This window comes from Sceloporus occidentalis, unplaced genomic scaffold (assembly GCF_023333645.1).
Source record: "Sceloporus occidentalis isolate IW3139 unplaced genomic scaffold, rSceOcc1.0.p SCAF_2, whole genome shotgun sequence".
Lineage (NCBI taxonomy): Eukaryota > Metazoa > Chordata > Lepidosauria > Squamata > Phrynosomatidae > Sceloporus > Sceloporus occidentalis.
Genome location: NW_028316982.1, coordinates 132146010 through 132173046, shown reverse-complemented (window position 1 = coordinate 132173046; position 27037 = coordinate 132146010). Strand labels below are relative to the sequence as shown.

Sequence of the window (27037 nt, the reverse complement as noted above, 5' to 3'; positions counted from 1 at the left end):
GTTGAATAGAAATGTTGTCCACAGAGACAGAAAAGGAGTGTTGAAGGGTGGGCTTAGGAGGAAAGACAAGAAGCTCCGTCTTGGACATGTTGAGCTTCAAGCGCCGATGGCGCATCCACTGCGAAACAGCTGTGAGGCAAGACGAAACTTGCTGTTCAAGCCTTGGAGAAAGGTCAGGGGCGGAAAGATACAGCTGGGTGTCATCTGCATACAGGTGGTAGGAAAAGCCAAAAGAGCTAATGAGTTTTCCTAAGGACAGTGTGTAGAGAGAAAACAGAAGGGGACCCAGAACAGAGCCCTGGCGAACTTCTACCTGAATCAGAGCTATTTCACATTCTTCTAACAAATGTGTTTTACAAGGCATCTTGGGTGAAAAAGAAATTACATGCTGTTTAAAGCCCCTTAATAATTATGGTTATCATGAGGAAAGGTGCAACTAGAAGTAAACATTCAGGAGTTTTGTCTTCCATGAAATGCTATCTGGTCTTTTATTTCTAACTGGATGTCTTCCATTGACCAGTTCACCTGCAGATGATAGAAGGAGTAAGGGAAAGAAAGTATGTACATACAAAAGAGTCCCAAATATACCTTGAATATTTTACATTACTTTTTTTTTGGCCGGCAGGAATTGCTTTTGAAAAAGGAATATAAATATTAAACAGTGACATATCTGGTAAAAATATTCTTTATAAATTACCTTAGTTGAGAGAACTCTGAATGAACTCTGTTCTGGAACTATGGGATGAAGAAGATGAAGTTTTAAGCTGTAGTCTTCCTCTGTAGAAAGCTTCACCAATGCAATTAGCTGTTAAAGATACAACATATATCAAAAGCAGACACAAGAAAGAGGTAGGTTTCCTAGTGCTGATTTTATCTCCCTTGGGAAAATGATGGCAAAGACTTCAGCAGAGACCTTTAATTTATTTCAAACATAAGACAGGAATTTGAAATGACAATTTGAACTGCATTATTCAACAGTTAATTCAAAGTGTGCTAGAAAATAAACAGAAGATTCATGTTCTTCACTACCAACTAGGAGCTCAGAAAGCTGTTATGTCAGTTTGATAAACATTCTTTAGGTAAAGAATTGGTAACTTTCTAGTTATGCAAGAGCCATAAATAATTAAATGGACAAAAAGACACACAGCCTTTACTCTTACTTTATGCTTCACATGTTTTCATATCCAGTAAGAATATGAAGTAGCAATTGGCTGAATGACTGATCAGACTGTCCCCAAAATAGTACACTATAAAGAAAATATATTTACAATTTCAAATAAAAAATGGAATGGTGATAATTAGAGCTAGACTTTATCCAAATGATTTAGTGAATATTATGGCAGACAGATACGGACAAAATATATATCTAACAATATCTCTAATAATGTTCACTAAAATCCTATCTCTTCCTATCTATCCTTCCTACTTGACATCCCAGCTAAGTATCTGTTGTCTTACTGTTGGGCTATAATCCTAAACATACTATTTCTTGGAAACTATACTGAAAGAGATGAAATGCCATTCCAAGAAAGTACACTTACAATCAGTAATTGCCAATATTTAGTATGTACACCTTACCTCTCTTTCCAAGAATTTTATGTTGACTTCATCCTTCTTCACATTCTTGATCATAATAGTCACAATTACATGAGATTCTGTTTGGTACCAGTCATACCTTTAAAACATACAGTATAGATATATTTAGCTTTTGTAGATGCTCCAATGTCAAATCCTATAATTTTTTTCCTCTACAGAGAGCCACACAACTAGAATACTTATGGAAGTCTATATAGCTTAACTGCCCTTGTTTTTTCAAATATTCAGATGTAGATAAACATCTTTTGTACATTCAATTTAAGATCAGTCCTTATTATTTTACAGATAAGCAGTGTGTGAACTCAGCTGGTTCAGACATAATGCTAAACAGAGTTTAACATTACAAGCATGAACTGCTGTGGACCTTCAGTTGCACAAGTCAACATTTTGCTGTCTGTTCCCTCACGGAAAATGGAAAGTGAATGCCCCAGAATCCTCTGCAATATACAGGATTCCATCTGGGATAATTAGGTGTTCCTCAACAGAAACATCAATACAGGAAAACTTGAAAATAACTGTCAGGCTAGACCCTTGACCCTAATTCTATACAATCTTTAATAATTTTTCTCTGGTAAAAGAACATTAGCGCTAATTCTGTACAACCCACAACTGCAGATTGCCCTCTTCTTTGACTGTTCAAGAGTATTAGCACTTACTGAACAGAATACATAGGCAAGAGCACAGTAAGAAACAAAGGTCTGTTACTGCAAAACATTCCACACATTTTTATATAAGCATTAAGTTTAATTGCAGAGAAATGTTGTGAAAAGGAAGAAATCTTACTTGATCTTAGATGGCTGTGACTGATGCTATCAAATCCAAATGCCATTCATTATAATGAAAAGATATTGGAGAGTTAGAAGCATTTAACATAGATATTAAGCCAAACATCACATTTTTAGATTATGGAGGGAGGGAAGGAGGGAAAGAGAGATAACACTTTTGAGTACTTTCCTCTGATTTCTCTAGCATAGCACTTTTCAGAGTTCCTTGGAACCTTAGGGTTCAAAGAGGTTACTGAGGTTCTGCAAAGGACAGTGATTGGGGGGAAAAACTTTTTTTTAGATGTAGGCATAATTTTTATGAAGCAGTTCCCTGAGATCCAAAAATTATTGAGGGTTCCTCCAGTGTAAAAAGGTTGAGAAAAGTCGCTCTAATGCATGAAGGGGGGGGGGGGGTCAATAAGAGAGCAACACTAAAATACAGCGGGCTCTTGGTATCCACTGGGTTTGGTTCCAAGATTCTCTGTGGAATACCAGAATCCATGGATGCTCAAGTCCCAGTAAATACAATGGTGTCCCTTACATAAAATGGCAAAATTAAGGTTTGCTTTGCAAATTTGTATTAATTTTCAATATTTTCAAGCCGTGAATGATTGAATCAGTGGATAAAAAATCCATGGATACAGAGGAGCAACTGTACTGTATACTGCAGACAAAGTATAAATAAGCGCTGGACTGAGAAAAGGACAAGTAATTTAAATCTGGCACACATCAGATTTTAGATACCATCCAATCATGTACTGGTTGCACCTAGACAAGTTCATGGGAATGACTATTCCTCTATACTTATTAGTTTTGACTATGGGTGGGAGGAACACTTAGTAAAGAACACTCTGTCAATCAAGTCTAAGGAGTTGTCAAAATACCTTTGTAACTGGCTCTTTCCTCACCCCTTCCATATCCTCCATACTGGGACTAAGTAGTGACTTTCTAGTTTCTCCCAGTAAGATGGGCATCGTGGCTCATCCAGGGCTGACTCCCCATTCCACAAGCCAAAGGAAAAAATCTCCCCAAAAGGCTCAACAAGAAAAAAGGACTTCTCCAAGGCACTGATAATGAGGTGTAAACCCCCACACTTGCTACACAGCAAATACAACAGGAGATACAGACAGTTTGACAGTTCAGTATTTTTGAATTTCTTTCACTCATTATTTTCTGCTCAAGTTGTGTCTACCACCTCCATCACTTCCCTATTCCAAGTCTGTTCACTTTGGAGAAGAAATGAGGCCGGATTCTTATCATAAATTCTTATATGCCCCAGAAATGGTTTGATAGATACAACTGAGTATCACAGGCCACAAAGAAGTAAATCTCTTTTAAACTTTTCCATAGGATGATGTTAGTATGTACTCAATAGTAATCTAGAGCCTCAATGTGGGTCCCCAGCTATTGCTGGCCTTCAACCTCCAGCAGCTACCAAGACTTGTAGATTGAAAACAACTCAGTACTCAAGATGGTGTACAGTACTGATCAAACTGCTTTTGAAATTCCAAATTTAAAAAGCAGCTTGCAATTCAATGCAACCAGCTGTTCAAAGAGCACAAACAATCCTAGTCTTTCACACTGACTCACAGAAATATCTCTAAACACAAAACATAATGGGATCCGACCAGGCATCTACATGGCATAAAACTGCCATTACTATACATCCCAGACCAACCCTTCCAATGTCCCACATGACTCAGTCTCATGGTTATTAGATGCATATAAGAAACTAAAGGATAATTCTGATAAGTATTATTAAACAAATGAGTGGTTTTGGTCCCACTTCTAGACTATGGTTAAGACTTGTCTTGCAGCTGTCCTATTTCAAAAGGTTGGAGACACAAACTTATCCATAACATGCTGTGTGCATGGACTAGCCAACTCTATTTTTAATCTGCTGCTAGAATTTGCAATGTGGTACATTTCTACTTGGCACAACAGAAAACCAAGATGCTGTTTAATATTAGGGACAAGAGAGATTTCTCCCAGGAAAAACAAATGAGGTTTCATGCTAACCATAAAAAGTGTTATTTTAATTATTACAATTCAGCTATGAGGAAGTATAGAAAAACAGAAATATACCAATTAGGAAGAAACTTACCACTACAGAATGTGATCTGGCTGTAAGACAAAAACAAATTGCAATTTTAATGAACACCTTATTTTAGAAGTATGAACACATCCAAATTAGGAACAAAGCAACCTCTTTAACACAGAGGTTTACAGATTTTGCTTCAGCTAACTAAATGGGCCAGTTTTAATGTTTAGACTTCAATTCACACTTAGTAAAGCATGATTATCAGAGAATAAGCCCCACTAGAAACAGTGGAAGCTATTGCCAAGTAAATATGAAGACCGCAGTACTGTCTTGCACTATCATGAAGAAAACTGGGCATCAAGATTTTAGCTGAAGCATCCATGCATGCAGCTTCAAAGAAACTAATTAACTGATTGGCACAACATACATTATTCATTTTATCACATCCATCTTTTATGCTATGGGTTGAATCCAGATTCCAAGATGTGTAAGTGGGATGCTGAAAGTGGACATGCCTGCCTCCTCCTCTCCATGGCAGCCCCTTCAGTCCCCTAAAAATGCTACATAAAAGGTAGCTAGCCCTTCTGAATAGTGTAAACTGTGAGGCAAGGTGGATCCCTGAAAATTAGGCAGTGGCCCTTAGACCAGCAGAAGAACATTATGGAGCCAACCATACGTGATTAGTTTTCTATGGTCTTAACATCCTTATCTATATATTATAAAGATGAAATCTCAGACCAATCAGTAATAACTTTATTAAAGTTCCTCAAAGATTTTGTTTTGTATGGGTGCTGCAAATTCAAAACTTCAGAAGGTCTGAACAAAGAAACAAAATGAACAGCCATGGTGCTCATCAAAACTCTGGTCCTGTAATTCACTAAGAAGTATATTCTACACAAAGCTCAAGCAGTATAATTATTAATTAGCAAATCCTAAACTAAGGCTGAAAGCAAAATGAATAGGAGAAACACGGATACTAGTGTCTTCTTTCTTTCTTCTTTCCACCGCAGTATGTAAGATGTTATCAGTTCTATGATTATTACTGTGAATAGTATTGGCCTCTCTATACAATGCTTCAGTAAAAATGATACCCTTTACTCTCGCTGCAATTCATGATTTCAATTTCCCCCCAGATCTTATTTCTCTCTCTTCTCTTACATTTCATTCACAAAGCTAGGAAAACAAGATTAGGCATGACTACTACACTTCTTTCTTGAATAAAAAGAACCATTTTTTTAAACACAGAGTGACTGTACTTTTAACTTCAGATTTTTATAAATGGGAGCAAAACCTTGATTTTCTAGGAATCTGGTGAACAGAATATTTTGTTTCATCAAATTATTAGCAAATTGCTACTTTTACTCTTACTGCGCCTTCTTTTTGTTCCTCTTAACGTCTTAGGTGAATTATGGATTTCTTATCTTAACATGCAGTAAGTATTCACAGACCTCAACAGACCTCTGTAGACTTCTACTGCATATTGTCTTCCAAAAGGAAAATCTGTCTTAGCTCTTTTACATAACTTCCTTTCATTTTTTAAAGTGTACATAAAAATATGCTTCTTTAACATATTAAAGCTGTCTTTTCTAAAAATGGGAAGAAATAGGTAACAAATAAAAATCACTTTTCTGTAAGGAGACATAAAAGGGGTAACTGTAACGGTCTTCCAACATCTGTTAGTGTACCACCCATCCTGCTGCTCAATAGTCTCTCTTCCTGAGCTACCCAGGGTAGTCTCAAGAGTTGGTGTTGGAGTCTCTGCAGCTAGTAATGATGAAGAACTTCAACATCCACGCTGAGACAGCCCTGTCAGGAGTGGCTTAGGACTTCATGGCCTCCATGACATCCATGGGACTGTCCCAAATGGTATGTGGTTTTACTCATGGTGCTGGGCACAACTCTGGACCTTGTTTTCTGTGCTGGACAAGGTAATGGTGATCTTGGTGGGGAGGAAATCCCATAGTTCTGTTGTCAGGGATAGATCATTATCTAGTCAAGTTTAGACTCACTGGAACTTGGAACATCTACAGGGATGGGGGACTGATTAGGATTATCCGCCCCAGGAGCCTGATGGATCTCAACCGATTCCTGATGGCTCTTGAGGGTTTTCTTGTTATGTCAGCAGATAATTATGTTAAAGCTCTGGCTAACCTCTGGAATAGGGTAATGGCCAGGGCAGTGGACACAATCTCTTCCTGTACCCCTTTAGGCAGTGGTGCCAAATCATCCCCCTTGTTTTCCAGGGAATTGGCACTGATGAAGCAAGTGAAGTAACTAAAGTGAAGCTGGTAGAAGACTCAAAGTGAGTCTGAACGAACAGTGACTAGAGCCTATCAGAAGGCCTATGCCATGCAGAAGTATTATTTTTTGCTGCCACCACTGCCTCTGCAGGATGCTGTACAGCAGAACTGTTCCAGGTAGTCAGAGGTCTATTACTCACTGATCCTCAAGTACTGAATGCAGACCACTTGACAGCCTGCTGTGAAGAAATTGCATGGCACTTTACAGATAAAGTCACTCAGATATGCTCCAACTTGGATGTAACTTTGGCATCTGTTTGTCCAGTGTTAATAGATACTTTTTAATCTGTGCAGCCTGAGGATATGGACAGGATCCTCGTATATATAAGAGCCACCACATTTATGCTAGACCTTTGTCCTTACTGGCTTATCAAATGGACCAGAGGTAGGCTGAGTGGATGAAGGGGATAATCACCTCCCTACAACAAGGCAGCATTCCAACTTGCCTAAAGTAGGCAACTTGCCTAAAAGAGGCAGTTGTGAGGCTTTTGCTGAAAAAGCCATCCCTGAATCTCTCTGTAATGGATAATTATCAGGCAGGGTCAACCTACCATTTTTGTGCAAGGTATTAGTGTGTGTAGGGGCCTCCCAACTCCAGAGGTTTTTGGATGAATGGATTATCTAGTTCCATTGCAATCTGATTTCAGATTGGGAGTGTGTCCTTGACACTTCTGCTGGACCTCTCAGCAGCTTCCATGGCATCCTTCTGGACCACCTGTTGGGATTGGACTTGAAGGTACTGTTTTACAGTGATTCTATTCCTTCTTGGAGGGGCAAACCCAGAAGGTGATACTGGGGGACTCCTGTTCAACCCCCTGGCTGTTGAACTGTGGGGTCCCTGAGATTTGTTTTGCCCTCATGATATTTAACATATATATGAAACCACTGGGAAAGATTGTCCAGAGATTTGGAGTGTGATGGCATCAATATGTGGATAACAGCCATTTCTACTACTCTTTTTCATCCCAATTCAAGGAGGCTGTCTTGGTCCTAAGCCAGTGCCTATTATCAGTAATTGACTGGATAAGAGTAAACAAATTGAAACTTAATCCTGACATGGCAGAGGTACTCCTGCTCAGTTGGAAGGCAGATCAGCGAATAAAGATTCAGTCTGTGTTAAATGGTGTTACACTTCCCCTGAAGTCACAGGTTCACAGCTTAGGTGTACTCCCAGACTAAGCTTTGAACCTGGAGGCCAAGGTTTCCGCTATGAGTGTTTTTCTACATTTAAAGCTTGCCTATGAGCTGTGCCTGTTCCTTGAGATGCCAGATCTGGCCAGTGGTATATTCTTTAGTTACATCCCATTTAGACACATGCTCTACTTGGGGCTGCCTTTGAAGAGTGTTCATAAACTTTAGCTGGTCCAAAGAGCTGCAGCCAGACTATTAGCTGAGGCAGGTGTCTGAGACCATACAATGCCTCTGTTGAGTCAGATCAACTGGCTGCCTGTTTGTTTTTGGACACAATCCAAAGTGCTGGTTATGACCTATAAAGCCCTATATGGCTCAGGCCCAGGCTGCTGGGCAGATTGAATCTCTCTATATGTGTTCTGAAATTACTCAGGCTCTGAAATTACCAGGAGAGGCCCTTCTCTCGGTCCCACTAACATCATGAGCATGTTTCACAGCTGATGGGGATGCAACAGAGGGCCTTCTTGGTAGCTGCCCCGAAACTAAGGGCTAGGGGCAGCTGTACTGTTTAATTGTATTGTTTTTAAGAACTTATCCTTTTAATGTATGATGTGTTTTAATACTGTAATAGTTTGATTCTTTTTTAATGCTCACTTTTTGTATGCTTTTAACTGTATTGTTCTTTTAAATTGTCAGCTGCTTTGAGTTCCAATTTTGGGTAAAAAAGTGAGATATAAATAAATAGTAGTAGAAGCAGTAGTAGTGTCATTCAATTTATGCAGTAATTGCTGCAAAAGTACTGCAATTTATTGCAGTAATTTTTAATCCAATGAATAACTCTGCTAACATATGCAAGATAGATTAATAAAGCAACTAAAAGGACAATTAAGTAATAGCAAGCACAGCAAAACCACGTAATTTAAAAACACAAATGTTAAGACAAGTCATTTATATGGGTGTGAAGAATAGTCTTGGCTTTTCCTCCCCACCCCTTTCTTTATAAAATCCAATCTTAAGGCTTGTTTGCCTGGAACCAACTCTGGTCCAAAACACACTGCGTAAATAATGCAGTTTGGCACCACTTTAACTGCCCTGGCTCAAGACTAGAGAATTCTGGAAACTGTAGTTGTGTGAGACATTTAGCCTTGCCTGTCAGAGAGCTCTGGTGCCACAATCAACTATAATTCCCAGATTTCCCTAGCACTGAGCCAGGGCAGTTAAAGCAGTCTCAAACTGGATTATTTCTGCAGTATGTTTGGACCTTTCAGGAAAAGATAAAGGCCACCCTAGTCTTTCAGGTGTTGAGCTGCATACAAGATTTATCATGGGCTGCCTTTATATTTATTTATATTAAAAGTGAAGAAAATGTGGTGTAGTGGTGGACTACCACTCTGAAGTTCAGGGTGTGAATCGCCACTCAGCAATGGAAACCAACTGGGTGACCCTGAGCAAGTCACGTTCTTTCAACCTCAGAGAAAGGCAAAAGCAAACATCCTCTGAACAAATTTTGCCAAGAAAACCCCATGATAGGGATGCCATAAGTCAGAAATAACTTCAAGGCAAACAACAAATATAACCACCTGTGGCCATGCAGATGATAATAGACTGCAAACTGCCACTTTTTCTCAATACTTACTCTTGTGCCTAGAGTTGATGGTAGGTGCAGTCTGTAGACCACTTCTGTAGGACCATACTTTGACCATCCCAAATTAATGTGCCATTTCATTTTTATCCTTCTCTCTTTGTTGTAAGCTAACTTGCAAATTTAATTTTTTTGCACACGATCACAATTTCTCAATGTTCATTTTTATACATAAATACTTTCTGAATACCATATATACTCGCCTATAAGTCAACCTCATGTATAAGTTGAGAGCAGGTTTTAGGGCCAAAATTATGGATTTTACCATGACCTGTGGATATGTCAAGGATAAAACTTCAATGTGTGCATGTGTGTGCCTGGAAAGAGGGACTCTAATTTCACCTTTTGTTTCAATGCTGGCAGGAGAAGGACTTTTTTGTTTGTTTAAAAACAATAAATCTCCCAGGACTCTTTCTGCTTGGCTCAAGAGAGAAATAAACTACTCTCATCACCATACGGGGAAATTTGAAAAAGCTGCTATCACATTATCATACTGACCCCATAAATAAGCTGACCTGGGATTGTGGGGTCAATTTTGGGGCATAAATTTCTCAACTTATAGATGAGTATATACAGGGTGTGTGTGTGTGTAATTAAAAAAAATATAAATTTGCCCCCCAAAAGATACTGATAAATTATAGGAAATAAGCAAACAATGAAACTGTGTCCAGGATTGGTTAGGTTTCTGCACAGGTTCTAACACCAAGATCCTACATACACTAGGAAATCCACTTTACGGTAAGGCTTACCCCATATAAATCCTGATACTTCTTCACAAGGCTAAGGTAGATAAATGAGGGAATAAATAAATAGAGGCTATGGGAGATAATTAGGATGTGGATGAAAGCCAGAAAAAGTGGTGGACTGGGACAGTAAACTTGAACTTTTTCATTAGCAGCATAAACATATGCTTTTAAGAATGTAAATAAGTAAAATACTGCTTACTGCTGATGGCTTCTTCACATCTTTTAATCCAAATGGTAAAAGCTGCCTCAGTATCTAGAAAATGAAAACAAACACACACCCATGTCTCTTGTGATAACAGTCTATTATAAAATGTAGCTGCCCTATCTTTAAGCTACAAAGGGGCTGTACAGACCGGCACTTTGCCACATGCTCAAAGCCCTTGTTGTGTCACCCGGGCACCATCTTGGTGCATGCCTGTCTAGACAGCGCGCACCATGATAACGTTCACATGTGCAGTGACTAAACGGCGCTGCGCACCAGCGGCATCATCCTGGGGCACAGGCACATCGATAGCACCCCTTCCGGGATGCAAAAAGAAGCCCCTTTTTGGAGCTTCTTTTTGCTGTCTGCAGGGAGCAGATCGTTGTCAGGCGTGTGGTTGTCGCTGCAACGATCCAGGGCTAAAAGGGGCAGCTACATGCCGCCTGTCTGTAGAGCCCCAAAGTCTTGAAGGTCCCTCTACATGGCATGCATATGCTCACAGAATTCGAGACTTAAAGCTTCTCTCTTTAAAGTATATTAGCCTTCACAGCTGAAGGAGGCTGAAGCCCTCCAGAAGTACAGCAAGACTATAAAAAAAGCCATGCATCTCCTACTTAGAAGTGTTCACTTGAACAGAGAGGGATGCTGAGTCACTAAAACTCTGCAGCATGACAGTAAACTTTAAAAAGTTTTTTGTTTGTTTTTGCTGCACATGCAGTAAAATTCAGCAACACTGGCAGCAGGGACCAAGGAGGGTAGGGAACTGAAGAACTGGTCACAGAATTTACGCATCCCTGATCTAAATAAACACTATTTTACTCCTGATATGGCATTCCAGCCACAGCATAATTTAAAACCCCACCATGTATTCCAGACATAATTCCACTTTAAATATGAGTAGCATAAGCTAGAGTAAGTGGATTCTGGCAGTGAAAAGGCTATTTTAACACTGGCTGGAATGACAGTGTTTTCTTTTTTATTCTTTTTTTTTTAAAGAATAAAAATGAAACACAGTAACAACAGTTATAAATCAGGAAGAGCTATTCTCTTTAGTACAAAACAACAATAACCACCAAGTATTATCTTTCTCTTTAATTAACCCTTCCATCTCTTCCATGATCACTTTTCTACTTCTCTAATCTTCTCATTATGCTCATCAATTTCGATTTCATATTTTCCTGTTTCTATTTTATTTTATTTTTCTGCTATGTATTTGATGCTTACTCTATCAAATTGCTACAGTCTTCCCTTTTACGATTTTTCTTAAGTATTTATTTAGATTTGGCCACATCTCTTTTCAATAATTTCTAATCTGGGAGTACTGGCAATGTTTTCAAATCAAAACTTGCTTCTAAATAAGATCTCCCTAAGCTATTATTATTTGTCCTGAAGTGCAGGAGCAAAAGACAAGCAGGTACACAATAAATGAGATGGCAACAATGGGCACAGTTACTATCTAGCTGCATGTAGCCTGCAAACTACACAGCATGAAAAACAACAACTCAGTAACTACTCAGTTGCCCATAGGCAAGGTGACAATTCCCTCACATTTTCCAATCACTACTACAGTATCTCATTACATCCAATGCAGGTGTCCATCCCACAGGTTGGCAGACACCAACTTAATTCATGGCCTTTTTATCTCAAAATTAACTTTGTGTGTAACTTAACTTCAAGTTGACTGTCAACTTATGGTGACCTCATAAATTTCATAATATTTTCTTAAAGGTTTCCTCTTGACATAAATCTCTAGGCATAACAGACTGCGGGGGGGCTGTGGTTATCTCGGTTACTAAGCTGAGGGAGCCAGCATTGTCCAAAGATGACTCCTGTGATCATGTGCTCAGCATGACTGCACAGAACACTGTTACTTTCCCACTGAAGTGGTACCTATTTATCTACTTCGATTTGCATGCTTTCAAACTGCTAGGCTGGCAAAAGCTGAGACTAGTGACAGGAGCTCACTCCATTATGTGTTTCTTGGGCCTTGAACTGCCAACCTTACAATCATCAGAATTGGTGTCTTAACCACTAAGCTTCCACATGCCTTCTAAGGTTTTCTTAGATGAGGAAGGCTTTCTTAGGCAAGGAATAATCAGAGATAGTTTTGCTAGTACCTTTGATAAACTTTTATAAGTAGATAATAAGAAGTGGATCATTTCAGAATTTGGTGAACTTGAGTGAACTGTGCCCATTGCCTTCATCTGAGATACTGTGTATAAATGATACATCCTTATACTTACCATCCAGTTTTTGTCCCACGTTGAGAGACTTTAATGCAGATATGTAATTTTGCAAATGATATTCACCTATCCTAATGAGGATAAAGGAGAGCTTCAAACATTGCTTTTCAATACAAATTATCAGCTAAAACAATGGTATCTTTAACTCTGCATAATATTTGAGCTGAGGAAAATATGCAGATATTTTACTGATCAACTGCAGAGGTAAACATTTAACAATACGCTGCAATAATTACTCCAACTAAAGTACACAGCCAACTGTTATCAACTGCACTATGAACTTAAACAAAATCCTGGGGTTTTTTTTCCTTTTAGCTTTGAAGATTAATGTTACCCCTGCTAGAATAAATGAGAACCTATTATTGTGATTACTATTAACTAAGGCCCAAAATAGATGGGGGTGGCTTCTGACTGCTTTGGGAGCATGGAAATTAGACGATGCACGCCCCTGGAGCACCCAGAAGCCACTCCGGGATTGCGCCGGGGATGCCTAAGGCAGCCCCAAACCAGCTCAAAAGGAGCCGATATTTTCTACTGCTTTACACAGTCCATTTGGGATCGCAGCAGGAGGCGCCCTCAGGAACGCAACATGCGATCAACATAGCTCTGCGGCACGTGGGCCGAGAGCGGTTTCTGGCTGCTCCTTCCTGCCCATCTGTTTCACCCCTTATATAAAATTTTGGTTTTTAAAAATCATCAAAACATCTCATAATTAAAAGATATGAAAGTTAAAATGAAACGCAAATTAGTATAAGCACTTTTATCTATAATTTAAAGAACACCTCATGATTAGAACAGCAAATAAACTGGTAAATAGTTCTCACTGTAAACAGCTCTGTATAAAATACACCCCCATCACAGTAAAAAAGTGCTGTCCTTTCTAAACCTCCCTTAGAAATATACCAGGAAGATGTGCTCAGATAATGATCTCAGGATATAGGAAGTTTACAATGAGAAAAAACCTTTCAGAAATACTGGGGTTTCCCATGAAACCACATGCATAACCTGCAAAAGGTTATTTAATTATTTTCTTTCCCTATTTGCACATGATAAACCAGAACATTTTTTTCATGGTTCATACTACACATGTTCTAGAGTAGTGGTTCTCAGCCTTCCTAATGCCATGACCCTTTAATACAGTTCATGTTGTAGTGACCCCCAACCATAAAATTATTTTCGTTGCTACTTAATAACTTTAATTTTGCTACTGTTTTCCGATGGTCTTAGGCAACTCCTCTGAAAGGGTTGTTCGATCCCCAAAGGGGTCATGACCCACAGGTTCAGAACAGCTGTTCTAGAGCAATCCTATATGGGGATTAACAGCATCACTCTTGATCTTAAGTGATGGGCTTTAGATCCAGCCAGTTAATGAACCGTGTACCTAAACCCCAGAACATCGCACCTTGGGGCTACCATTGATGGCAGAATTACACATACAGAGATATTTATCAGTGTAGTATAGGCCTCCATGCCAGATACTCATTCATGCACCTCTGGATCTGGCTCTTCTCCATAAGCAGAAATAAATCTGCATCATCCTAACTTCCTTTGGATAGCCATTCCAAGGGGGTTACAATTAATCTCAATTTTGTTTAATATCCACAACAAAAGATAATGATTCAAAAGTAGAACAAAAATTTACAAACTTAAAAAAAAAATCCCAAACTAAAACATTTTCAATTAGAAAGTGGTACACAGCAAAACTAGTTTTCATCATAGCTATATCTAATGTTTCTAAAGTTAATTCATACGGACAAATACTAAATATTTGTTTATATTGTAAATAATTGCCAGGGTCATTTTGACTCCTATTGTGAGACTTTGCCACATGAAGAAGATATCCCAGCAGCTCCATATTTAAGCCAAACAAGTGAGACAGAAACAAAGAATACATTTAAAAGGATCTGAATGAAAAGTAGATACCTTGTAATTTCTCCACTTGAATGAACACTAGCTACGGAATTGCTCAAGAACTCATTCTGCTTGGCATATTGATACAAAGGAAAGGCACAATGAAATAAACAAAAAGCTACCCCTCCTTCTCCATTAATAAGATGTTTCTTGGTTTCCAAGAAGTGTTGATGCTTGCTAGTTACATATTAAAAGTAGTGATTTGTGCTTCAACATGCAGAAATCTCAGATGTCAAAAAGGGGGGGTGGGGGGGTTACAAAGGTATAGAAACCTGGGACCATTAAGATACCACATATACTGTCAAATTCAAGATATTCCTGGAGAGGGGCTGCCACTGATGTTCCTTTTAAATAAATGAACACTGTCTGCTTAAAAGCCTATACTGTATTGTGATGTTAACATCTCAAAAGATTAAACACCTCAAAAGATTTAGCTTTGATCTAAGGTAAGTCAAAAATGTGCTGGGTCTAGAAACAGAACCAGCTTGCCTGAGACATGAAAAAGGAAGAAGTGAAAGGGCCTGTACAAGAGAAGGGACAGGTATTAACTCTATGGGTAGCACAAGAACAGAAAACTGCAACACCATGCTTCATTTAAACCACTAATCCCCAAACTGTGCCCTTTAAGAGATTTTTGACTTCAGCTCCCAGAAGCCTCAGCCATGTTGGCAAATAGTCTGGGATTCTGGGAGCTGAAGCCCAAGATCCCTTAAAGAGTACAGTTTGGGGACCACTAATTTAAACTTTCATCTGTTCAGCACATGCACTTTTGGAATATGATAGCTGGGCTCTGCTCACAAGTTTTGTGAAACATTATTACTGCAATCATATATTGCTGTACTGTTCTTGCAAAACTATTATATTATAAATTTTATATTCTGTATTAAAAGAACTGCATGGTCAATTGAACTCCACATGTACTTTACTTTGTTGGGTATTAGGGACCCTGAAACCATTTTGTAATTATACCGGTTTTCTAAAATTGAAAGTCTTCAATGAAGGCATTTGTTTACTCACAAACAGTGCAATACTCAGTATCATCATGAGGTGTTTTATTTAAATCAACTTTTTTCATGGCATTTTTGATCCCCTAACCTAACAGAATAGATCCAGTAAATTTCTGACCTGTAATCAAGAATTTACACTCAACCTGTACTATGTTATGCATGTCAGCAATAGGTTCAGATAAGTATTTTTTAAACTACAGTGGTACCCCGGGTTACGAAATTAATTCGTTCCGCCGCCGCTTTCGTAACCCGGAAACTTTCGCTAGCCGAAAAGCCCATAGGCGCTAATAGCGAAAGCCGCAATTTCGTGCGAAATCGCGCCGAAAAGCACCAAAAATTTTCTTCGTAACCCGGAATAACCTTTGTAACCCGGAACTCTTTAATTGAATGGATTTTCTTCGTAACCCGGAAATTTCGTAAGGCGGCGCATTCGTATCCCGGGGTACCACTGTAGTTGTAAATGCTTTTGTATGAATGGAAGGCTTCTCTAAGATAAACGTCTCCTAAAGCTCCCTTACCCAGTAGTCTCCTGCATCACATTCCATACTATTTTGGAGGGCCCTCTACTGCCAGGACTGACTTTTGCAGAAGAGGTTTGCATGGGTAAGGAAAACAAGCAAAAAATCAGTTGGAAGAACATTTCCACTTGCACAAAAACTCTTTTGTACACCAGCCAGCATTTACCCAAAACGGCAAAACTAAAACCAACTCCATAAACAGTCACTTACCCTTGCCTGAGAAAGGCTGTAGCATTATTGGGATCAAGAGACAGTGTCTTCTTTGTATCAGTAATAGCATCTGCGAAAAGTGAATGATCTTTGAAGAGTTTTGTCATTGTATTCGTTGTGCAGAAGAAAATACTTTCTGATAAATTTTGACATTCACATTCTGTGAGCATTGAACATTTGACAATGATTCTTACTGGTAAGGACAGTAAGGGAGGATACAGAAAGGTGGTTCCATGCCGCCTGTCTTTACCCCCCATAAGCTTCGCGCCAACCGCACCGTACGGCACCAACGTGCTCCCTAAAAAGAAGCTGCCTAGAGCATCATCTTTTTAGGAGCGCCATAAAGGCACTCGCGTGACCTGACATGCCACTTCCGGTGACTGCCGTTTGGGCGTGCAGATGCCCACGCGTCATTGTCGCACGCCCCATATGGGTGGAGTTGTGGCAAGATGGTACACAGGCACCACTAGTAGGGCTGGGCGCATATGGATACCCAGCCCTCTGGAGCCCTAAAACCGGCCCCAGGCTGGCGCTTTGCACCAGTCTGTATCGGGCCTAAATCTCAGTGTTCCTACTGCTATTTAAAAAAATAAAATATATGAAATTGTTCCAGAAAAATACCCTGAAGTATTCCACATCTGTTCTAGACTAGTACAGTATTATCAGGTCGAATTTTGACCTCTAGTGGCACATAATAAGCAGACAGCTATTAGACACCTAATTCAAAGTGCAAATCTTCAGAAGGAATTTTGACTTTAAAAGTTTATTACTTGATTAAATTATTGTTTGGTTTCTGCCATTCAGTTAACCCACATCCCAGTGAAATCAATGGTTTAGAACCAAACGTCTGTTTTATGAATGAAACCGGTACATCCAAGGTGTTCAAAAACAAATAGCCTTGTATTTTAGGTTACAAACTACATCAAATAAAAATTGTTACCATTGTAATTTTGCAGCAGAATGTGTGCATAAGCTCGTTGGCAATAATACTCTGCATCATCTGGCTTCAATTCTATGGCTGCTGTCAGCTTCTGCAAGTGCAAATACAAAAATTTAACTCAACATTTTCTACAAATCCCTGTAGAGACCACAGTAATATTGAACAGCATCAATTAGCGCAATATTGCTTTAAGAATTACAGCAGAAGAAAAGATTTTCAGTTCAAAGGGTAGCTATCTATAACTGAGATAGAAGCAACACAGACTAAGCAAAAGAAAACAAAAAACCTGGGACAAATTATAGATAGAAAATATGCCATTTGAGGAAAGAGATAACAATTTCTTTCTCAATCGTGTGTATGTAAACATCTACTATTACACAGATCAATATAGTCCTTCAATTTCGCTTAATGATAATAGAGAACTTTTTCTTCATTTCCAAAACATCAACAGCATATGCACTTTTCTGTGTAAAGCATATAAATCTTTTTTCTGCATAAAGTTACACAAACACAAGTAACTTCTTGGTAGCCAAGCTGCATCTAAGATGAAAGAGAGGCATCTTATCTATCCCCATCACTGCCATTCCCCTTTCCCTCCTAGTGCATATTATGTTACAGGCTTCTCTGACAGCACATATACAGTGATCCAGTTTGCATGCCACTGTCACTCAAGTTCTAGAGACATCTGACTTACCGGGATAGAGCAAGTATCCCATTGCTCCCCCTTTCTAACCCTGCTGAGGAGTTTGGCCCTGCAGGTGGGAAAAGTAGGCCTTGTTTTTGTAGCCCTTGAGCCCCCAACCCACCTAAGTTCCCGAACCTCCATGGCTTTTTTAAATCTGCATGTTTGTAGGGGGGAAAACACTATAGCCTGTTACAGACTGCCAAAATAAAACTGCTTCAGGTCTCTTTGGAGGTATGCTGTTTAAATGATGCATGCATCCTAAGAATCCGGAAGCTGCACCAAAAGCTGCACTCCAGTGCTTAGGAATGGAGTGTGGCTTTGGCACGACCTCCGGACTCTTAGGACCCATGCATCATTTAAATAGCATACCTCCAAAGAGACCCCAAGCAGCTTTATTTTGGCAGTCTGTAACAGGCCTATGTGAATTTCACAGATACATGGAAATGCTATCAATTTTAATTTTGCATATTAACTGACTTTTGGTTCTGATGGCATTCTGACGCTCCCCAACTCTGGCCACAAGCCCAACTTCTGTGAAACAACACAACTTCGACTTTGCCAGAATGTACCAAGCCATTGTTTAAGTTCTGAAAATACGCAGCAATGATACATACAGAAACCACACATTCTGCCAATAAAATATGTTTTCCCTCTCCAAGATGGAGATTGCGCCCACATATCGATGGCATAGTTAATCAAGCATAGCAGCTGTATGGGGAGGGGGGATGTTATTCCAGCAAACAGAGTATGAGTAAATGACATTTCTGTCAGGGTTCAGGGCGGTCAGGCCGGGAGAAATTACTTGGATACGTTAAGTATACTTGATACAGAATTCCAGCCATAGAATCATAGAGTTGGAAGAGTCCACAAGGGCCATCCAGTCCAACCCCATTCTGCCATGCAGGAAATCCAAATCAAAGCATCCTCGACAGATGGCCATCCAGCCTCTGCTTAAAGACCTCTAAGGAAGGAGACTCCATCACTCTCTGAGGGAGTGTGTTCCAGTGTCGAACAGCCCTTACTGTCAGGAAGTTCCTCCTAATGTTGAGGTGGAATCTCTTTTCCTGGAGCTTGCATCCATTCTCTCAGGTCCTGTTCTCTGGAGCAGCAGAAAACAATCTTGCTCCCTCCTTAATATGACATCCCTTCAAATATCTAAACAGGACTGTCATATCACCTCTTAACCTTCTCTTCTCCAGGCTAAACATCCCCAGCTCCCTGAGTCGTTCTTCATAGGACATGTTTCCAGACCCTTCACCATTTTAGTCCCCCTCCTTTGGACACATGGCTCCCTGTGCAATTTTAGGCCCAGGGAAGATCTGGGCATTGCGCGACTATTATTTGTTACTTGACGTTTTTAATTTGTTGCCTGCTTTACTTTATTGCACCCTTTCCTGTATTGCCATGTATTATTTATATGCATTATGCTATTCTTTGTTTGCCATGGGCAGGTTTGCTCTTATCTACTTCATTGTTTGCACGCACAGCGCTGTGCAAATCTACAGCGCTATATAAACAAAGCATGATAATAAATAAATAATAATAACAATAACAATAATCTCTCTCTAAAACAAGAAATGGCTTCCAGATGAAACACAAAGGGCCTCTCTTGGGCTTTAATGGCCAAGGGGCCCAGGCGAAAAGGCTGCCCAGAAATGCCAGAGGGCATCTGGAAGCCAGAAACTAAGGGAGCTTTGCAGAGAGTGTGGCAGCCCAACGTGCCTCCCTTGCGCCCCAGATTGGACTCCAATTCCCAGAATTCCATAGCACGGTGCCAAACCGGGCTATTCTGCCTCCCGTGTGGCCTCCTCCTTCCTCACCTGCGCGGCGCCCGCGGGGTCCCTCTCGACGTCGCACTCGCTGAGCCTGAGGAGGAGAAACAAGGCGAGAGTTAGGCCAGTCGGGGGAGGGAAGGGAGCCTGGGGCCTCTCTCTCTCTCTCTCTGTCTCTCACCTGGCCTCCGACTCCGCCATTATTATGGAGGAAACTTCTAGAGCGCCAAGATTTTTGTTTCGATCCGCTGTTGCCGGGTGACGTCAGAAGACGGCGACGGCGCGTTCGAAACGCGTCACCACCAGCGTCCATTTTGCGTTACGTGTCACAGGCCCTTTATGCAGCCAGAGTAAAAGCTATTGGCTCAGGGCCCACTGTTGGCTCAGTAAGGGCGCCCCCTTTGGTGCGCTGTGGTTATTACAAGACCGTTTTGTGGAGTGCTTTTTTATCTCTAAGGCCCTTTGTCCTTAAGACACACACATTGTAGTTTTGTGAGACATGTAGTCCTCTCTGTCAGAGAAAGGGCTCTTTTGCCCCCCCAATAAACTACAATTCCCAGGATTCCCTAGCACTGAGCCACGGCTGTCCTGGGAACTGTAGTTTTGTGAGACATTTAGCCTTCTCTGTCAGTGAAAGGGCTCTTCTGCCCCCAATTATTGTCAGAGCTTTCTGACAGAGAAGGCGAAATGTCTTACCAAACTACAGTTCCCAAAACAGCCCCTGGCTCAGTGCTAGGGAATCCTGGGAATTGTAGTTTATTCTGGCACCAGAGCTCTTTCTCTGAGAGAGAAGGCAAAATGTCTCACCAAACTACAGTTCCCAAAACAGCCCCTGGCTCAGTGCTAGGGAATCCTGGGAATTGTAGTTTATTCTGGCACCAGAGCTCTTTCTCTGAGAGAGAAGGCAAAATGTCTCACCAAACTACAGTTCCCAAAACAGCCCCTGGCTCAGTGCTAGGGAATCCTGGGAATTGTAGTTTATTCTGGCACCAGAGCTCTTTCTCTGAGAGAGAAGGCAAAATGTCTCACCAAATTACAGTTCCCAGGATTCCCTAGCATTGAGCCAAGGCGGTTAAAGCAGACTCAAACCGAATTATTTCTGCAGTGTGGATGGACTCAAAGTTTATTTCCCCCACCCCATGTCTCTGTCTCCTACCCTGGAATTATTCATTAAGGGGGAAAACACACACAGAGAAATCATCCTCCTAGTGATAATAATCACTGGAAATAACTGAGGCAAAAGGAAAAACCCATCTCCAATGAGGCACAGGATCAATATAATATGGCTGTTGCCATGGCTATCCAAGCAAGCCATGCTGGAAACTAAGCTTGACAGTCTTAGGTCCAAAACACACTGCAAAAATAACCCAGTTTGAGACCGCTTAAAGTGCCCTGGAATAGCTGAACAATGCCTTTTCATATATTACTCAAGAGCCCTCTGTCTCATTAAAACTGCACAGTAAATAGCATTATGATTCCACATGAACTGCCATGGTCCCATGCTATGGAATTCTGGGACTTACAGAGGGGCATTTAGGATTCTCCATCAGAGCGCTCCAGTGCCTCACCAGAATGCAAATCCCAGGATTCCATAGGATGTTACCATGGTGGTTAAAGTGAAATTGTATAGTGTGAATTGTGTAGTGCCACCACCCTGTGGGGATATTATGAGTGGATTTCTTACCATCTCAGTCACCATGCGCACACATGTGATAGAAATTACTGTTGTATTTCCAGTCTCGGCTCATGTTAAAACATTTCAAAGAGCAAAAAAGAAAAACCACTGTCCTATCTTTGCACTCATTTCACGTATGGCAAATGTCTGCCTTTGCTTCTGTTATATTGGGGAGATGCTACAATGTACAACCCACTCACAACTACACTGAAGGCGTGTTATCTCCTTGGTTTTTTATGGGCGGCTGTCACATATGCTGAAGACAGAAAAAAGCTAACTAATCAGACAATAGATTCTGAAACAATGAGACTATATGAGTCTGTGCTGCAAACAACATAAGAACAAAAGTGAGGGCTGTATCTCCCTTATTTTTCTCTAAGGACGTTATCAGACAAAGGAAATTGGAAGTATAATCCAATGGCAATCCGAACGCAATCATGGGGTTTAATGTTATTGTGTGATAGACTATCATATGCAATTTCGGGCAACGGGAAGTCAGTCCGAACGCAATCGTGGGGTTTCACATTATTGCGTGAGTGGTGATCACACACAATTTCAGGCAATAGGAAGTCAGTTCGAACACAATTTGAATTCACGTAAATTTGCTGAACTAGCAAATTCACATGAATGTATTCTGGCCCCACTTTCTTTTCATTCAAAATTAAGAGAAATTCCTCCCATGTGATAAACTCTGAAATGTAGAAAATAGGATGAGAGATTCCTCAGGACCACTTCCCGTGTACCATAGTAAAACTTCTTTGCACAGAGGCTGACAAAAGGCAGGTACTGAGGTTTCTTCGTGTTTTGTCAAAACATATGATAGGCAGAAAATGTCCACAGAAGCGGAGTTTGAAAGTAAAGAGTTATAGTTATGTGGTTACCTGTTACTAGTTTCTTTTTGGGGTAATGGGGGTAAAGAAGACACATTTTGAAAGTAACCTACTGCTTGAGAACCAAGCTACCTTTCTGGTCTAATGAGTCATAATGAGTAAAAATATGAAATGTTACGTTTAAAGGGCAGTTTCATAATCGTATAATTGTTTATCCAATTGTTATCTGGGATCTGATATTTGATTTGATATTTGATATTTGATCTTTCTAATTTGTTGTCTGCTTTTTTATCTAATTCTATCTTGTATTATTATCTATTGTTTTATATGTATTTTGTAGAATGTATGCCATTGGCAGGTTTCATCTTTATCGATTTTATTGTTTGTATGTACAGCGCTGTGTAAATCTACAGCGCTATATAAATAATAATAATAATAATAATAATAATAATAATAGGCATTCCTACAGGAATTTTTTTTTACTGTTATGCCATTCTCTTATTAGTTCTAAGTGTTTTTCCCTTAAGAAAACAACACCACAAAAAAGCAGACATTAGAGAAGTGCTGAGTAGAACCTCAAACTAGTTACTTGTTTCCATAACTGGAATGAGTAAATGCAGCAAGTTATTTTTAAAACACAGGAAGACATAATTGAGTGAATTACTTTTCAAAAAGCAGCATTTCAAGCTTTGCATAGAACAGTTAAAAGCAGAGGCTGCGACTAGGCATGGTGCCAATCCTGAGTTCTTACTGAAATTGTGAACCTGGTCTCATCTGATAGATTTCAGATTAAATTGCAATACTCTTCCATTAAAGAAAAATCCTCTGTATAGATAATCACATGTAATAGGGGAAGGTTCTAATCTAGAATCACAGAAACATAAAGTTGGAAGAGACCTCTAGGGCCATGAAGTCCACCCCTACTCTGCCGTGCAGGAACTCACAATCAAAGCACCTCTGGCAGGCCATCCAGTCTCTGTTTAAAAATCTCCAAAGAAGGAGACTCCGCTGCACTTCGAGGGAGTGTGTTCCACTCTCGAACAGCCCTTACTGTCAGGATCTTCTTCCTAATGTTGAGGTGGAATCTCTTTTCCCATAGTTCCTTCTCATTGTTCTGGGTCCAGTTCTCTGGAGCTGCAGAAAACAATCTTGCTCCATCTTCAAATATAACCTCTTAACTTTCTCTTCTTAAGGCTAAATGTAACCAGCTCCCTAGGCCTCTCCTCATAGGACATTGTTTCCAAACCCTTTGCCATCAACATCCTTTTTGAATCGCGGTGCCCAGAACTGGACACAGTATTCCAGATGCAGCCTGTCCAAAGCAGAATAAAGCGGCACTATTAATGCATCTGAAGAAGTAGACTGAAGTCTATGAAAGCTTATGCTGCCAATTTCATTCTTTCAGTTAGTCTGAAATGTGCTACAAGGTCTCTCTACGTACTGATTCTACAGACTAACATGGCTGTTATCTTTGAATTCTACCACTATAGGCAATAATAGATTTGGTCCTCCTTTTCCCCCTTTTTGAAAATGGGGACATTTGCTGTCCTTCAGTCTGCTGGGACTTCTCCTTTCTCCAGGAATTCTTAAAGATTATTGACGGTGGCTCAGAGATTTCATTTACCAGTTTTTTATTATCCTTGGATGCAGGTCATCAGGCCCTGGAGAATTACGTTTGTTTAGAGTAGTTAGGTACTACTTCTTTACCTATTCTATGCTTCATTGCCCTTACTGCGTCATCTGCTCCATTTTTCTTAGGTTAAGCACTCCTTTCTTTTTGTGAAAAGATTGAGGCAAAGATGTTGAATAGTTCTGCCCTTTCTCTGTCCTCTCTTAGCATCTCCCCAGCTTCTCTACACAATGTCCCTACCATTTCCTTCTTCTTTTTGCTATGGACATAACCACAAAAGCCTGAGCTTGTTCTGCATTTTAGCTTTTCTGACCTATACCTGTAACTATTCATTTGAAGTCCTCTCTGGTGATTTCCCTGCTTTTCAATTTTTTATATGTATCCCTTTTAAATTAGCTCCGTTTAAAGTTTCCTAGTTATCCACCCTGGTTTCTTGAGACACCACCCATTATTCCTCCTCATTGGAACTGTTTAAAGTTGTGCCTTTAATATCTCCTTTTCAAGAAACCCCCGTCCTTCATGAATTCCCTTCTCTTTTGGTGTTCTTGACCATGGGATCGCACCCAGCATTTCCCTAAGTTTTCTGAAATCGGCTTTCCTAAATTCTAGAATGCATGTCTGACTATGCTTGGCTATGCCCCTTTCCTCCAGGTAATGACTTTCAGAACAAGATTACTCTCTCTTAAGGATCTCGCTTCTTCTGCCCCTTTAACCAGGTCATTACTATTGGATAGGATTACATCTAAGGCGCAGTATAGACCACCCAAAAACGGCTCTCTGCAGGCGCCCATTTTAACTCCGGAGGGATGCCGCAGTTGCTAGACCACACAACATCACTCCGGAGTTAAAAGAACCTTGTGATGTAATGGACGTGCCGTAATATGCAGACACTATGCGTCCGTTACGTAAATATGGTGGCCCCCATGTGGACGCTGCCGCACATACTAGGGTTAGGGACCATGCGGTTGGTACGTGGTCCCTAACCCTAGAATTGCTGGCGGCACAGCACTTTGGGACCGTCTGTCCTGCACCTAAAATAGCTTAATCCCTAGTTGCCTCTTCTACCTTCTGGTCAATGAAGGTATCTGCAAGGCAAGTGAGAGATTTGTTGGACCTAAAAATTTTAGCAGAGTTTTTCTTCCAGCAAATATTAGAATAGGTTAAATCCCCCATTACCACTATCTCTCTGAATGTGTAGCCATCTGTTCCATCTACATCCACAGTCTGGCTTGGGGGTCTGTAGTACCCAAACGTGCTAGCTTTTTACATGCAGGCAATTTTCCTATTTTTTTTTGTATAGAATGCCATTCAGTCAGAATGGACATCTGTAGAGTAGAAAAACATAAGTCAGACACAGGTTTACTAGCTTGGGGAGAACTACACTTCATTCAGACTTTTCCTGTGCATCTGTTAAAAGTGTACTGCTGGATATTTAAAACTAAATCAGGAATTAACAGAGTTTAATATGTCTTAATAAACACAATTAATTATGAAAGGGAATATTCTCCAATTCACAGTTTTACTGAAATGCTAAGTACTGAATTGTACATGTATACCAGGGTGGAATCATGTGGCCCTCTGGATGCTGTTGGAGTACAACTCCCAGCAACCCTAGCCAGCATATAGAGTGGTAAGGAATGGTGACAATTACAGTAGCACAACATCTGGAGGGCTACATGATTCCTACCCCTGATGTATATGTCTGTCACAGGCAACTTATCATAGCCAAAACATTTCATACCAACTTATCAGGTGACTCTCAGATAGCTTAGGTCCAAAATACACTGTAGAAATAATCCCGTTTGAGACCGCTTTACGTGCCCTGGCTCAATGCTAGGGAATTCTGGGAACTGTAGTTTCATGAGACATTTAGCCTCCTCTGTTAGAGAGCTCTGGTGCCAAAATAAACTACAGTTCCCAGGATTCCCTAGCACTGAGCCAGGGCAGTTAAAGTGGTCTCAAACTGAATTATTTCTGCAATGTGTTTTGGAACTTAGACTCACAAAAATGTAAACAATCAAGTGAAACAAGATCAACTGGTGGGCAGGTACACACACACACAGACACACACACAGTCCAGAATCAATGGTAAAGGACAGGATATTACATACAGTTGCATATTAAATTTGGAAGGTTTTAATTTGAGATATGGTTGGCATGCATATCTGTGGTGGGACAAAGTTGATTTAAATAGAGAATTCAAAGACCACATTTTAAGGAAAACACTATGGCAAGTTTGGAATTTATATAAGGGAAAAGTATATAGAGCAATACCAGTTTGGGCGTCACCACATGAAGCAATACTAAAAAGAGGTAAATTAGAGGGAAAGGAGTGGATAAAATATAAGGATATCTTGAAACTAATAGATGGAAAGCTAATTCTAAAGACAAGAGAGGAATTATGCAGGGACGGACTAAATATAAACTGGTATTTATACTATCAATTAACAATGAGATATAGAATAGATGAAAAACAATTCGGAATAACCCCAAATAAAACAGAATTAGATGAGATAATATTAGACAAAGGAAAAAAGAAAATATCTAAATTCTACAAACTATTATTAAAGCTAGAATTGGAACAGGAACAAATTAAACATCATATGATAAAATGGGCGCAAAATTTAGGTAAGAATATTCAATTGGAGAAATGGGAAAGAGCGTGGGGGCAAGATCTCAAATTCACCTTATGTGCAGATATTAAGGAGAATTACTATAAAATGCTATACAGATGGTATATAACACCAAACAGATTGGCAAAAATTTACAAAAATGAAAAAAGTGAATGTTGGAAGTGTGGAAAAAGCGTAGGTAGTCTATCTCATATGTGGTGGACATGTCCCAAGGTGCACAAATTTTGGATAGAAGTACATAAAAGAATAACTAAAATACTGGAATCGAATTTTACAATGACACCGGAATTATTTCTATTAAACATAGTGGAAAATAAAGAAATCAGGAAAAAAATTAAACCCCTATTATATTTAATTACAGCGGCCAGAATTATACTAGCTAAATTTTGGAGAAGTAATGAAATACCAGAGATAGAAAATTGGATGGAAAAAAGTCTAGAAATGATAGAGATGGAAAATTTGACAAGAAAACTGAAAGAGGACACTAATGAAGAAGAAGATCAGATTTGGGAAAATCTGGAAAAAATGTATATTATGGGGAAAGCTAGTTAGTGCAAGTGT

The 27037-nt window shown here is 39.9% G+C and overlaps 1 protein-coding gene across 1 annotated transcript in view; it reads right to left on the bottom strand.

Moving 5' to 3' along the window:
* The window catches only part of SUGT1 (SGT1 assembly cochaperone of MIS12 kinetochore complex), a 36340-nt gene extending 16345 nt beyond the window's left edge, over positions 1-19995 (bottom strand). Inside the window, exons 1-10 of the mRNA XM_089511060.1 lie at positions 19890-19995; positions 19757-19802; positions 17252-17342; positions 16312-16381; positions 12666-12736; positions 10420-10473; positions 4465-4484; positions 2380-2405; positions 1579-1675; positions 698-805 (exon numbers count right to left, since the gene is read on the bottom strand). Coding sequence (XP_089367186.1) covers positions 698-805; positions 1579-1675; positions 2380-2405; positions 4465-4484; positions 10420-10473; positions 12666-12736; positions 16312-16381; positions 17252-17342; positions 19757-19802; positions 19890-19909 — 603 coding nt within the window. The 5' untranslated portion in view covers positions 19910-19995. The remainder of the gene's footprint in view (positions 1-697; positions 806-1578; positions 1676-2379; positions 2406-4464; positions 4485-10419; positions 10474-12665; positions 12737-16311; positions 16382-17251; positions 17343-19756; positions 19803-19889) is intronic.
* Between the last annotated feature and the right edge of the window lie 7042 nt (positions 19996-27037).